Source organism: Geotrypetes seraphini, chromosome 7 (assembly GCF_902459505.1).
Source record: "Geotrypetes seraphini chromosome 7, aGeoSer1.1, whole genome shotgun sequence".
NCBI classification, from domain to species: domain Eukaryota; kingdom Metazoa; phylum Chordata; class Amphibia; order Gymnophiona; family Dermophiidae; genus Geotrypetes; species Geotrypetes seraphini.
Window position 1 is genome coordinate 67,284,308 of NC_047090.1, and position 14,504 is coordinate 67,298,811.

The 14,504-nt window shown below is 46.2% G+C and overlaps 1 protein-coding gene across 7 annotated transcripts in view; it reads right to left on the bottom strand.

Moving 5' to 3' along the window:
- The window catches only part of ARNTL2 (aryl hydrocarbon receptor nuclear translocator like 2), a 126,843-nt gene that overhangs the window by 58,667 nt on the left and 53,672 nt on the right, over window positions 1–14,504 (bottom strand). For all 7 annotated transcript variants that reach the window (XR_004540118.1, XR_004540119.1, XM_033951978.1 and 4 more), the window contains 3 exons: window positions 8,082–8,174; window positions 6,547–6,664; window positions 4,375–4,509 (listed from right to left, as the gene is read on the bottom strand). Coding sequence is in view for 5 of the 7 variants with exons in the window: in XM_033951978.1 (XP_033807869.1) it covers window positions 4,375–4,509; window positions 6,547–6,664; window positions 8,082–8,174 (346 nt within the window). In the remaining 2 variants the exon portion in view is untranslated. The remainder of the gene's footprint in view (window positions 1–4,374; window positions 4,510–6,546; window positions 6,665–8,081; window positions 8,175–14,504) is intronic.

Below are 14,504 nucleotides of genomic sequence, written 5' to 3' on the forward strand. Positions count from 1 at the left end.
CCTCGACTCCGACTCCACAGCACTGGTTAATTTTCAGATCGTTAAAATGGAATGTCAAGTTGAGAGAAATGAGCATTTTCGACACCACCTTTTTTGCTTTTAATCAAGGTTCTAAGGCCGCAGAAGCTGCTCGCAACATTTGTGCTGTGTATATAGTGGGTGCTATAGCTGAAAGAATCGCTCATGATTGGTATGCCAAGTTCAAAAATGGAGTCGGTAGATAAATGTTCCGACTCCTCAGTTTTTTGTACTTCTCACTCAGACTCCAGGTACCCGAAATTTCCTCCGACTCGACTCCTCAACTCCACAGCCCTGAAGGTGTCTACTCTGTTAATCTTGTTATCTGCAATATTACTCAAACATATTGAACAGAATCGGCACCAGCACCGATCCTTAAGACACTCCACTACTCACCTTTCCTTCCTCCGAGCAAATTCCATTAACCGCCACCCTCTGATATCTGTCCGTCAACCAGTTTCTAATCCAGTTCATCACTCTAGATCCTAACTTCAGCCGGTCAAGTTTGTTCAAGAGCCTCCTATGAGAAACCTTTTCAAAGACTTTCCTGAAATCTAAGTAAATTATATCTTGCCTTGGATCTTACAACCAATTAAATTCTAGGAATGTAATTATCCTTTACTTCAGCAACGCTTCTATTATTTTTCCAATAGCCATAGTGAGTCTTACCGGCCTGTAGTTGCCTGCTTCACCTTTGTGACCACTTTTGTGAAGAGGAACCACATCTGTTCTTCTCCAATCCTATGGAACCTTTCCCATCTCCAAAGATTTATTGAACAAATCTTTAAGTTGACCTGCCACAACCTCTCCGAGCTCCCTAAATATACTGGTAAAGATCCCGTCCGGTCCCATGGCTTTATTCACTTTCAATTTACCGTATTTTCGCGGATATAACGCGCACCTGTGTAAAACGCGCACAGGGGTATAGCGCGCAGAAATCACGATATGTACCAAAACTTTTCTATACCGCGCTCAGGCATATAACGCGCATGATGCCCGACGCTCCTTTCGCCCACCCTGACTTTCCGTGCGCTGTCCCGACTCTCCGTTCACCCCCCCTGACTTCCGTGCACTGCCCTGACTTTCCGTGCGCTGTCCTGACTCTCCGTTCACCCCCCCTGACTTTCCGTGCACTGTCCCCCCTTGAAGTCCTGTCCCCCCTTGAAGGTCTGTCCCCATCCTGAAAGCCTGATGCCCCCCCCCCGACGTCCGATACATCCCCCCCCCCCGGCAGGACCACTCGCACCCTCACCCCGAAGGACCGCCGACTCCCCAACAATATCGGGCCAGGAGGGAGCCCAAACCCTCCTGGCCACGGCGACCCCCTAACCCCACCCCGCACTACATTACGGGCAGGAGGGATCCCAGGCCCTCCTGCCCTCGACGCAACCCCCCTCCCCCCAACGCCCGCCCCCCCCCCCAAGAACCTCCGCCCGTCCCCCAGCCGACCCGCGACCCCCCTGGCCGACCCCCACGACACCCCCACCCGCCTTCCCCATACCTTTGTGTAGTTGGGCCAGAAGGGAGCCCAAACCCTCCTGGCCACGGCGACCCCCTAACCCCACCCCGCACTACATTACAGGCAGGAGGGATCCCAGGCCCTCCTGCCCTCGACGCAAACCCCCCCCCCCCCCAACGACCGCCCCCCCCCCAAGAACCTCCGCCCGTCCCCCAGCCGACCCGCGACCCCCCTGGCCGACCCCCACGACCCCCCCCACCCCCCTTCCCCGTACCTTTGGAAGTTGGCCGGACAGACGGGAGCCAAACCCGCCTGTCCGGCAGGCAGCCAGCGAAGGAATGAGGCCGGATTGGCCCATCCGTCCTAAAGCTCCGCCTACTGGTGGGGCCTAAGGCGCGTGGGCCAATCAGAATAGGCCCTGGAGCCTTAGGTCCCACCTGGGGGCGCGGCCTGAGGCACATGGGCCAAACCCGACCATGTGTCTCAGGCCGCGCCCCCAGGTGGGACCTAAGGCTCCAGGGCCTATTCTGATTGGCCCACGCACCTTAGGCCCCACCAGTAGGCGGAGCTTTAGGACGGATGGGCCAATCCGGCCTCATTCCTTCGTTGGCTGCCTGCTGGACAGGTGGGTTTGGCTCCCGTCTGTCCGGCCAACTTCCAAAGGTACGGGGAAGGGGGGTGGGGGGGTCGGAGGTTCTTGGGGGGGGGCGGGCGTTGGAGGGAGGGGGGTTTGCGTCGAGGGCAGGAGGGCCTGGGATCCCTCCTGCCCGTAATGTAGTGCGGGGTGGGGGTAGGGGGTCGCCGTGGCCAGGAGGGTTTGGGCTCCCTCCTGGCCCGATATTGTCGGGAAGTCGGTGGTCCTTCGGGGGGGGGGGATGTATCGGACGTCGGGGAGTCGGCCGGGCAAGAGGGCTTGGGCTCCCTCTTGCTCCGATCGTGGATGCGGGTGCGGGTGGGAGCGCGTGCGAGCGGTCGTTCGGGGTGGGGGTGCGAGTGGTCCTGCTGGGGGGGTGAATCGGGCGTCGGGCGGGGTGGGAACTATGTTTAAAAACTTTTCTATACCGCGCTCAGGCATATAACGCGCGAGGGGTATGCGCGGTAGGTAAAATCGCGTATAACGCGCGCGTTATATCCGCGAAAATACGGTAAGTTTTTCATAAATACTTTCTTCCGTGAACAGTGCAGTATCCAATCCGTTCTCACATGTAACTTTGCCAGCCAATCGCAGTCCTTATCTAGGATTTTCTTCCGTGAACACAGAACAGAAGTATTTATTTAGCACATTTGCTTTTTACTCATCACTTTCCACATAGTGGTTCATAGCTTCTTTCAGTCTCACAATTCCATTTTTCATCTTCCTTCTTTCACTAATATATATCTGAAAAATGTTTTAGCTTCCTCATTTATATTTCTAGCTATTTGCTCTTCTGTTTGCACTTTTGCCGGATGTATCTTTCTCTTAGCCTCTTTCATTTTCATCCGGTATACCTTTTTGTGCTCTTCTCGAGTATTTTTATATTTCACAAATGTCAACTTTTGTCTTTATTTTATTTGCCATTAGTTTGGAGAACCATATTGGTTTCCTTTCTCTTTGTTTTATTTTCCTCACGTAAAGGTCGATAGACATTTTTATTGCGCCTTTCAGTTTGGACCACTGTTTTTCCACTTCTCTTGTTTATGGGGTATGGTGTGTTTCAAGGTTTATTAAAAATTTGTTATACTACTTAATTCAAAGCGGTGTACAATAAAATTCATTAACAGCATATAATGTCACAAAAAAAATGATTAAAAACAGAACATATCATTACTGGAGATTGGTCAGTAAAAACAAAAATACATACACCAGACAAACAGAAGTAAAAACAAGAGGGAAAAGAAGAGAACTACAATAAGTAAAGGAAAGAACAAATAAGGAAAGAATGATAAGGAGAGGGTTGACCTGAAAAACAACGAGATTGTTGCCCTTACAAGGGCAATTATGTATCAAAAGCGTCTATGAATAGGAAAGTCTTCAACTTAATCTTGAAAGGGGGCCTACGGAAGTTTCGATCCTTATGTAATTAGGAATTGAATTCCAAAGGGGACGGTGCTGTCACTGCAAAAATTATTGGATCTTAAAATGTTAATATATTTTAAGGATGGAATGTTAAGGAGATTTTGAGCTACAGAATGGAGAGATCTGGATGGGCTATATGGAATAAGGAGTTTATCAATAAATTCTGGCTGATTAAACGGGTTTTGAATTTAAAACAAAATATGAATAAATACGCATGTATGTGTAACTCTTGAATTTGTTATGAATTTATTATGAATCCCTAATTTATTATATACTGCGCAAAATAAGAATTAAACAACACAAAGAAGTTGAATGCTTGAAATTTGATAATTTAATATAGCATAAGTATCAATGACCTGGAGTTATGCTACTCTGCTAGTATTCTGAAGATCCAGCTGATCATAGTTGCAACATTGTATGTATTTTAGAATTGGCTAAGTGACCGTGTTACTATTTGAAAGATTGATGAGGTAAATAATTAATGACTGATATAAGTACAGCATGTCAGAAACCCACGATTGTTGAAGGTGAAAATGCTGAGTTATAAGTGATGAAGCATTAACTGTACTCTTACATTTTTGCTTTCACATCAGAAGCAAAAATTTTAAAAAAATGAATTCTAGAGTTACACATACATGCATATTTATTCATATTTCATTTTATATTCAACACACCATCACATATTTAAATCAACATTATTTTCATTTTTAGTCTACCTCATTTTTTTCCTACTTTATTAGTTTTTAGAGCAGTCATGAATTCCTCTGCAAGAGGCTTCAAAAAAAATGTAGGTGTTATCACCTTAAAAACCAGATTTTGAAAAATTCTCATTTATAGATACCTTTTTTCTTTGAGCTTGGATTTTCTTCTTTTACCATGATTTTATTACACTTCATGCGGCAGAAAAAGGATCGTCTAGCACCAGCATGCAGTCGAACTGATCCAGTCTGAAATTTTGGGTTTACTTGCAAACCAGCTTTGAAGAGATTTTTCAAAGATAAGGTCAGTTCTTAAGCCTCTGGAATAACATCTGTTTCTATATAACTGTCAGTATATACATTAAGGGCCTTATTCTATAACAGCACCATAAGTTAGGTGGCGATAGGTGCCCTACTGTTGCCTGTTTTAATTGGCTTTAATTGGCATGGTAATAGACCACATCATTTAAAACCAATTAAAACTTGGTTAAAAAAAAAAAAGCAGGCACCGGGAGGAATCTACAGTATAAGTGCTGAAATCACATCTATAGCAGGATGCCAAATGGCAGCTTATGCCTAAGTGGGGGTGGTTAGGGGCGGCGTGGGACTTAGGTACCGTTAGGCATGATTCACTAAAGAATTTAGGCGTCTGCAATGTAGACAATAAAACCTTGACCTACATTACAGATATCTAAATTTTCTGGTAAGTGCCATTAATCACAATTCTTTAAATGATGCCTACGTGATCGACAGCTGTTTTTGTAGGTGGCTGTTGATTTTGGCGTCGTTTATAAAATCTAACCCTATATTGGCTGCAGGAGAAGCCACCAATCCATGGCTCAAGCCTCCAGAATCCAGGGAAGACAGGACTGTAATGTATCCCTGTGCAGAGCCCAGCGAGAGAGTAAGGCATGCTGGAGAGGATGCATGTGCACCCTTGCTCATAGCACTACATCTATAGTGACTGCAGGACCCCAGGACCAGAAGATAGTCCCACGCCGAAAGAGCTGGCAGCTCCAGAAGGGAAGAAATCTGGGCACAGTTTCAGCCTGCGTGCCTCTGGAAGATAGACACAGCCCGCAGCCGTGTCAAAGAGAACTGCCAGATATTCCAGCGACTGCATGAGCTCCAGATTGCTCTTTTGTAGTTCACAGTTCAGCCCAGGTCCTCCAGCACCTGGATCACTCGATCCACCATGTGCCGACCTTCAGCCACTGAGGAAGCCATGATCAGCCAGTAAGGGTGAACCTGCAAACCCATTTTTCACAGGTAAGCTACTACAACCACTATCACCTTAGTGAAGGTACTGCTTGCCCCGGAACTGGCAGCATGGTTTTTTGTCAGGTACTTGTGACCTGAATTGGCTACTGTGGAAACAAGATACTGATCTAGATCAGGGGTGAGGAACTCCGGTCCTTGAGGGCTGGAATCCAGTCGGGTTTTCAGGATTTCCTCAATGAATATGCATGAGATCTATTTGCATGCACTGCTTTGAATGCATATTCATTGGGGAAATCCTTAAAACCCGACTGGATTCCGGCCCTCGAGGACTGGAGTTACCCACCCCCGGTCTAGATGGGTCATTGGTATGACCCAATATGACTATTCTTATGTTCATTGCTTGTCTGATATTGTATTGTCCAGGGGTCAAGGCCGTAGGACCATTTAGAGAAGGGGTGTCAAAGTCCCTCCTCGAGGGCTGCAATCCAGTCGGGTTTTCAGGATTTCCCCAATGAATATGCATGAGATCCATTGGAATACAATGAAAGCAGTGCATGCAAATAGATCTCATGCATATTCACTTGGGAAATCCTGAAAACCCAACTGGATTGAGGCCCTCGAGGAGGGACTTTTGACACCCCTGATTTAGAGGAACCTAGGTAAATAATAATATCCCAGAGTACTACCCAAGCTATCCATGTTTCCCTGTGCACTGGATCCCATAGAGACCATATGCCATGTAAGCATCCCCTGGGTCTGGCAATTCACCATTTCTAATGATATTCATCAATTAACTTAGGTACCGATAAGGCACCTATTGATGCCTAATTTTAGGCACCAGTTTTAGAATTTCTTCACGAATCCACTCCTTCATGGTCTAATAAAACAAAGTAAAAACTCAGTTTTTATTCTGTATTAAGACATACAATAAGTTTGCTACATGATAAATAAGGACTAGATAGGGGCACAGGAAGTTGTAGGTCTTGTTAAATGTCAGATTCTTTCTCCTCACATAAATATAGAAAATGGGAATAATTTTACAAGACAATACATTGGTAAAACATTCTTCATTTAACAGTTCTGAAAGTACTTACTTTTAGCATCAATTAACCTTTCACAAGGAGAAACATCTGAGGAAGAAAGTTGTTCCTTTACTTTTGCCATGTCTTTCGGATGCAAGTAATCAAACAAATTCTGATCTATCAGATCATGCTGAAGAAAAATAAAATGCATGTTCAATGCAGTGTAATGAAATTAAAAGAATCATACATTCTGCCATAAGCCTTAAACCTTTACAGTATTAATCATTCCATACTCCAGCAATTTACTAAAAATGAACCTCAAATTAATAAAATAATGAATGTATCGTTATTGATGACATTTGTGTTTTGATAGTGCCCTATTTACTAAGGGCCGCTTATCAAGCCACAGCAGAGCGTTTTAGCATGGGGTGGCAAAGTAAACGCTCCGCCGCTCATTCAGTTCCTATGAGCATCAAAACATTTACCTCACCAGCTCATGCAAAAACACTACCACCACAACTTGATAAAAGGGGGCCTATTTAGCCAATGTTAAACCTAACTTAGGACCTCAGACACCCAAGACCCTAATCAAAATGTCTTCCGGGCCCTTACTGGGGTGGTGTATTTATCATTGGTCCATTTGTAAAATATTTTCAAATTTGGCTAATATACCAACTCATATGTGCATCCAAAAGGTCTGACATGCAGAGGAAGCAGGAGTCTATATGATTTTTTTAAAAAATTGAAATCTAAAGATTTGACTGTAATGTTGCATAATGGAGTACATCTATAGAGGAAGTAGCACAGCCCCTGAAGAAACCAAGGCGTGAAACGGTTGAGTAACTGTTGGGCTAAAGTTAAGTGCTTCCTCCTTTTTTCTTCTTTCAGATGCATATATGAGTTCATATATTAGCCAAATTTGAAAATATTTTACAAATGGACCAATGATGAATACACCACCTCAGTAAGGGCACGAAATAAATTTTGATTAGTGTCCTGGGTATATGAGGTCCTAAGTTAGGTGTAACATTGTACAAGTTTACTCTCCAAGATTCTTCACCATTGAGACTACAATTTGAGTAACTTAAGATTTTCAAGATTGTTTGGCCTATTTAGCCAGACATAGGCTCTTTTGAATGCTATTTTTAAATTATCATATTACATGCTTTGAAAACAAATGCACTAAACAGAAATCTATATTTAACAAGATCAAGGCAGTCTAAATAAATTGCAAAATAGCATTTCAATTTCATTTTTCAGTCTGAAAACATTTTCTTTAAAAAGGGACTTTGTAGTAAAATGTAGCGATATATTTTCATTAAACTTTTTTGGTTTTAGTGTTTTTCTGATATTGGCCATACTTACAAAATCATTTTGCATATCAGTAAACAAAACAGATCTCTGAAAAGGTAGAAACTAGGCCACCTTTCCAAAGGACTTTTTCTGGGTTAGTGTGGTGACTGCTTAAACCTAAAATCAGACACAAAGATTAAACAACAACAAAATCCACCCACACACATAAATCAGGTCGGAAATCTAAAGTGGAGCTACCGAGTATAAAGAATTGCAGTTCATAGTCAAAATATACACACAAATTTTTCACCCACCTGGCTGTAATTTAGTATTTTAGAGACCGATTCAGACACAAACAAAATTTTTCCTCCATCACATCCAACCACAAACAGGAACCCATCTGCAGCCTGTAAATAAAAATATAGTCCTTCGTTATAAATTAATTTCTTTGAACAGCAAATATTAAAATGTGTACTAGCAAATTTCAGCAAACTATATGGTTTCTAAAAAATAATAAAAATCTAAACTAGAAGCAATGTTCAGTTTAATTTATTTCTGTAACTCCCTAGAAATGTTATGAAACACTGATTCAGATGCTTGCTTTCAAAATATGTTCTTTAATACAGATATAAATTATGATTTCAATAAACCCCAATTTTCTCTCTCCATCCAAACAATAACAATCATAAATAGGAACTGTTTGGATTTAGATTTCAGATTTAACTACTCACCTTTTTCAAGTCAATTTCACTCAAGATTCAACCTACCAAAATCTAACATAAGCCCTTCCCAGAAGTGTCACAATTTGTTCAAACCTCAAATGCCCCATCAAGTAAGAAAACCATTTTGAGTCAGAAATGTTTGCAGCAGAAAACTGTTTGTTAATTTTCCAACTTGGGAAAACTGAGCCAGAAGAGATGCTGTGAGAAAACTTCCAGAGACACTGGTAAGACTTTGTTGGGAAATTGCTTACAAACTTGGGCAAAGGGAATCCTAAAGCTTAATAGATAACCTAAGGGACTTCTTTTATTTACTTTGCTAACCTAGCAAGAGAGTTTTAGGGATAAGTTTTTTCTTAGCATAGGAAGTCTCTGTTAATATACATAGGCTAGCTTTTCAAGGGGCTATTTTAAACTGCTATAGTATCAGTATGAAGCACAGCTAATAAACACAGGCAGGTTCAGAGTGACCAAGATGATAAAAGGTGATGGAACTCCTCTCGTATGAGGAAGAGATTAGGGCTCTTCAGCTTGGAAAATAGATGGCTGAAGGGAGATATGATTGAAGTCTACAAAATCCTGAGTGGAGTAGAATGGGTACATATGGATTGATTTTTTTTTTTTACTCCATCAAAAATTACAAAGACTAGAGGACACTTGAAGTTACAGGGAAATACTTTTAAAATCAATAATAGGAAAAATGTTTTTCCACTCAGAGATTGTGGTAAGAGTAGTTAACGTAGCTGGTTTTAAGAAAGGTTTGGACAATTTCCTGGAGGAAAAGTCCATTGTCTGATATTGAGACAGACATGGGGGGAGCCACCGCTTGCCCTGGATCAGTAGCATGGAATGTTGCTACTATTTGCGTTTTTGCCAGGTACTAGAGACCTGGATTGGCTACCATGAAGGTGGGCTACTGGGATAGATGGACCATTGGTCTGACCCAGTAAGGCTATTCTTATGTAATGTTCTTATATGATAACAGGTCTATAAAATACTGAGTGAAGTGGAAAGGGTTGATTGAATCATTTGTTCTTTCCAAAATTACTAGGACTAGGAGGCATGTGATAAAGCTATTAACCAGTAGATTTAAAACAAACTGGAGAAAATATTTCTTCACATAACATGAAATTAAACTCTGGAATTTGTTGCCAGAGAATGTGGTGAAATCAGTTAGCTTAGCAGGGTTTAAAAAAGATTTAATTTCCTAAAAGAGTAGTCCATAGGCTATTATTGAGATGGCTTGGGGAAATCCACTGCTTACTTGGGACCTGGGTTGGCTGCTGTTAGAAACAGGACACTGGGTTTGATAGACCTTTGGTCTGTCCCAGTATGGGAATTCTTATGTTAGACTAAGAGGCGACTTTATTGGACTCCTGATGCAGGCAGGTTAGCAGAAACACAATCTGTGTCAGGTCTGTTACCTTGTGCCATTATATATGCACCTTATTAAAATGATTTACCAGCTTGGGCTTTTGGTTGTCTCTGCTCTTTGCTGTTCCAGACTAAAAGAAGAAATGCATCATCAGAGAAACAACTGGTATTGGGTTCACAGTCAAAGGTGATTAGTTTTGAAAAACAATAAAAAAATGGACGTGCAAAGACTAGGGGGAAGATTCTCAAACTTTAACGTGGTCGCTAAACTGGTTCCAGCCAGTTTAGCTACGGATTATTAAAACGGCTCACTGTGGTCTTTTCCGAGCTTCCTAGCAGTCTCCCTGCCATGCAAATGTACTATAATGAGGTCATTAATATTTAAAGAACATAAGAATTGCCACTGCTGAGTCAGACCAGTGGTCCATCATGCCCAGCAGTCCGTCACGCGGTGGCCCTCTGGTCTAAGACCAGCACCCTAACTGAGACTAGCCCTACCAGCGCATGTTCTTGTTCAACAGAAACTTGTCTAACTTTGTCTTGAATCCTTGGAGGGTGTTTTCCCCTATAACAGCCTCTGGAAGGGCGTTCCAGCTTTCTACCACTCTCTGGGTGAAGAACTTCTTCCTTACGTTTATACGGAATCTATCCCCTTTCAACTTTAGAGAGCACTCGGGACATTCTCTATTATCGCCAGGTGATTCTCCAACCTTGCTTTCCTACATTTGTGAGCAAAATTTTCTAGCAGGTCTAAGCTGTTATAGCCTTTCTTTCTGGTCAGTGACTGAGATCTGATTGGCTCAGGCATTGATAGATCTTTGGGGGGGGGGGGGGGAGGGAACTCAAACTTAGAGTGTTTTTCACCGGAATCACACTTGCATTTCATGGATATGCCACCAGTACACTCCCCAGGACCCCCAGACATGAGTTTTATGGGAATTGGGGTAGAAGATGTAAGCAGAGCCACCCCAGAGGGGAAGATACCGCATCCATGTGAACTTCGCTCCCTCATGGGCCGCAGCACACATGGATCATGGCTGTATATCTGACAGTCATCCACCGCAAATGAGGCATGAATCCATCCCATCCTGACCTGGGGAAGCCATTTGTGAAGTTTGGAACAAAAACAAAGCTCCTAACTACTAAAAATATAGGTTTATTCAAATCAGGAAAAATCCAAGATGGCCACCACGGGTGCCGATTTTGCATTAAAATAGCCCGGGAAAGGAACAGAAATCTCTAAAAAAAGGAGAAATTAGGTTCTTACCTGCTAATTTACTTTCTTTTAGCTTCTCCAGACCAGTAGAGGTTAACTTTACGATTGGGTATATATCTAATCATGACCAGCAGGTGGAGACTGAAAACAAAACTTTGGGACAGTATATCCTAGCCCCTCCTCTCTATTTCCCTCAGTCTGCCGAATAGCCAAGCAGAACCAAGAACTGGAAACAACAGAGAGAAAAAACAATACTCCGAAAGGAGTAACAAATAACATACCCAAAAAATGCTGTTGGAAAATGCAGAGGAGAAATTCCCGAAGGAAGAAGGTCCCCACAGCTCGCCAGCTAAGCCAGCCGAGCCACAGCCGCTGTTCTTCAATTCTCCCCGGCCCTAGAAAAATACTAGAACCCGCAGCAAAAACCAAAAACTGCCCGCGCAACAGCCCCAACAACAACAACAACAGACAGGGTGGGGACCTCTACTGGTCTGGAGAAGCTAAAAGAAAGTAAATTAGCAGGTAAGAACCTAATTTCTCCTTCTTTAGCACTCTCCAGACCAGTAGAGGTTAACTTTACGATTGGGACGTACCAAAGCAGTCCCTCTCACGGGCGGGACCCCCGAAGGGCCGATACCAGAACACGCTCACCGAACACCGCGTCCCGACGCGCCTGAACATCTACCCGATAATGCCGAACAAATGAATGCAAGGAGGACCAAACCGCAGCCTTACAAATATCCACCGGAGGCACGAGCGACGACTCAGCCCAAGAAGCCGCCTGACCCCTAGTGGAATGAGCCTTGAGAAACTCCGGAACCGGCTTCTGACTCAGAAGATAAGCGGAAGCGATCGTCTCCTTGATCCAGCGCGCAATAGTAGCCTTAGAAGCGCCAGCCCCCCGACGAGGACCCGCCAGAAGCACAAAGAGATGATCGGAGCTCCGAAAATCCCGGGTCCGCTGCACATAAGCATGGAGGACCCGACCGACATCCAACTTGCGCAGCTGTCGTTGCTCAGAAGAACCCTCCCGACTACCCAAGACCGGGAGGACCACCGATTGATTGACATGAAAAGGAGAAACTACCTTCGGCAGAAAGGAAGGAACAGGCCGCAAAACAACCCGCTCCTTTGAAAACTCCAGGAAGGGAGCCCTACAAGAGAAAGCCTGTAGCTCCGACACCCGTCTAGCGGAAGTAATGGCCACCAACAAGACCGACTTCAGCGTAAGGTCCTTCAACGAACAGCCATCCAACGGCTCGAAAGGAGGGCGCACTAGAACAGAGAGAACCAGATTGAGATCCCAAGAGGGAATCGAGGGCCTTATGGGAGGCCTGAGCAACTTGGCCGCCCTAAGAAAGCGAATCACATCAGGAATGGCTGACAAACGCTGACCTGTCACCAGCCCCCGAAAAGCCGACAGGGCCGCCAGATGAACCCGAAGAGAAGACCAGGCCAGGCCCCTATCCAGGCCATCCTGCAAAAACTCTAGAATGTTAGGCAGAGAAGCGCGAAAGGAGACCACTCCCCGCGCTCGGCACCATTCCTCAAAAAGACGCCAAACCCGTACATAAGCCCGAGAGGTAGAAAGCCTCCGGGACCCCAAAAGTGTAGAGATCACCTTGTCGGAATATCCCTTCTTACTCAGGCGGCCCCTTTCAAGAGCCAAGCCGTAAGACAAAAGGGAGACGGGTCGAACATGGGAATGGGACCCTGCGTCAGAAGATCGCACTCGAGAGGCAGAGGAAGAGGATCCGCCACCAGATGCCTCACCAGATCCGCATACCACGGACGACGAGGCCAATCCGGAGCCACCAAGACCACCAGCCCCGGATGGCGAACAATGCGAAGCAGTACTCTGCCTACTAATGGCCAAGGAGGGAACACATACAACAGCCCCTCCGTTGGCCACGGTTGGACCAGAGCATCCAGACCCTCGGCCAGACCGTCCCTGCGACGACTGAAGAAGCGGGGTACTTTGGCGTTGCCACTTGTAGCCATCAGATCCATCAGGGGCTGCCCCCAAGCACGCACTAGCAACTGAAACGCCTCGGCGCCGAGACACCACTCTCCCGGATCCAAGAAGTGACGACTGAGGAAGTCCGCCTGAACGTTTTCTACCCCGGCAATGTGAGAGGCCGAGAGGTCCAGAAGATGCGACTCCGCCCAAACCATGAGCCGAGCCGCCTCCTGCGCCACCAGAGTGCTCTTGGTGCCCCCCTGACGATTGACATAAGCCACCGCCGTGGCATTGTCCGACAGGACTCTGACCGACTTGCCCAACAAAAGGGAGTGGAAAGCCAACAGCGCCAGCCGGACCGCCCTGGTCTCCAACACGTTGATCGACCAGGAGGCCTCCTCCGTGGACCAGGTTCCCTGAGCAGAGTGACCCAGACACTGGGCCCCCCAACCCAGGAGACTCGCATCCGTAAGGAGCACCGTCCACTGCGGAAGATCCAGACCCACCCCCTGAACTAGGTGAGGGGTCCGGAGCCACCAACGCAGACTGCAGCGCGCCAAGCCTCGCAGGGGAACCGGAACATCCATCCCGTGCCTCTGGGGAGACCACCTCCGGAGCAGAGCATACTGAAGAGGACGCATGTGGGCCCGCGCCCACCTCACCACGTCCAGGGACGCCGCCATCGACCCCAGGACCTGGAGGAAATCTCGCGCCCGAGGACACCGGGACGCCAAAAGCAGGCGAATCTGAGACTGCAATTTGCTCACCCGGGCCTCTGGGAGGAAGACCTTCCCCAAGGAGGTGTCGAACAGCACCCCGAGGTACTCCAGACGCTGAGCCGGAACCAACCGACTCTTGGAAAGGTTGACCACCCAGCCCAGCGACCGGAGAAACTCCACCACCCGAGCCGTAACCCGGTAGCTTTCCTGCAACGACTTGGCCCGAATTAACCAGTCGTCCAGGTAGGGGTGTACCAGAATGCCCTCCGACCGCAAGGCTGCCGCGACGACCACCATCACCTTGGTGAACGTCCGGGGAGCCGTGGCCAGCCCAAAGGGAAGCGCACAGAACTGATAGTGCCGACCCAAGATCGCAAAGCGCAGGAAACGCTGATGAGAGGTCCGAATAGGAACATGCAAGTAGGCCTCCGTCAGATCGAGAGAAGTGAGAAACTCCCCCGGCTGAACCGCCAGAATGACCGACCGCAGCGTTTCCATACGGAAAGAGGGAACCTTGAGAGCCCTGTTGACCCCTTTCAAATCGAGGATGGGCCGAAAAGTCCCCTCCTTCTTGGGCACCACAAAGTAAATGGAGTACCTGCCCGTGCCCCACTCCGGGGGGGGCACCGGAACTACTGCCCTGAGATCTAGCAAGCGCTGAAGGGTCTGGCGAAAAGCCTGCTTCTTCCCCGGAGTCTGACACGGAGAAGCGAGGAAAAAATCCGGCAGAGAGCGGGCGAACTCCAGGG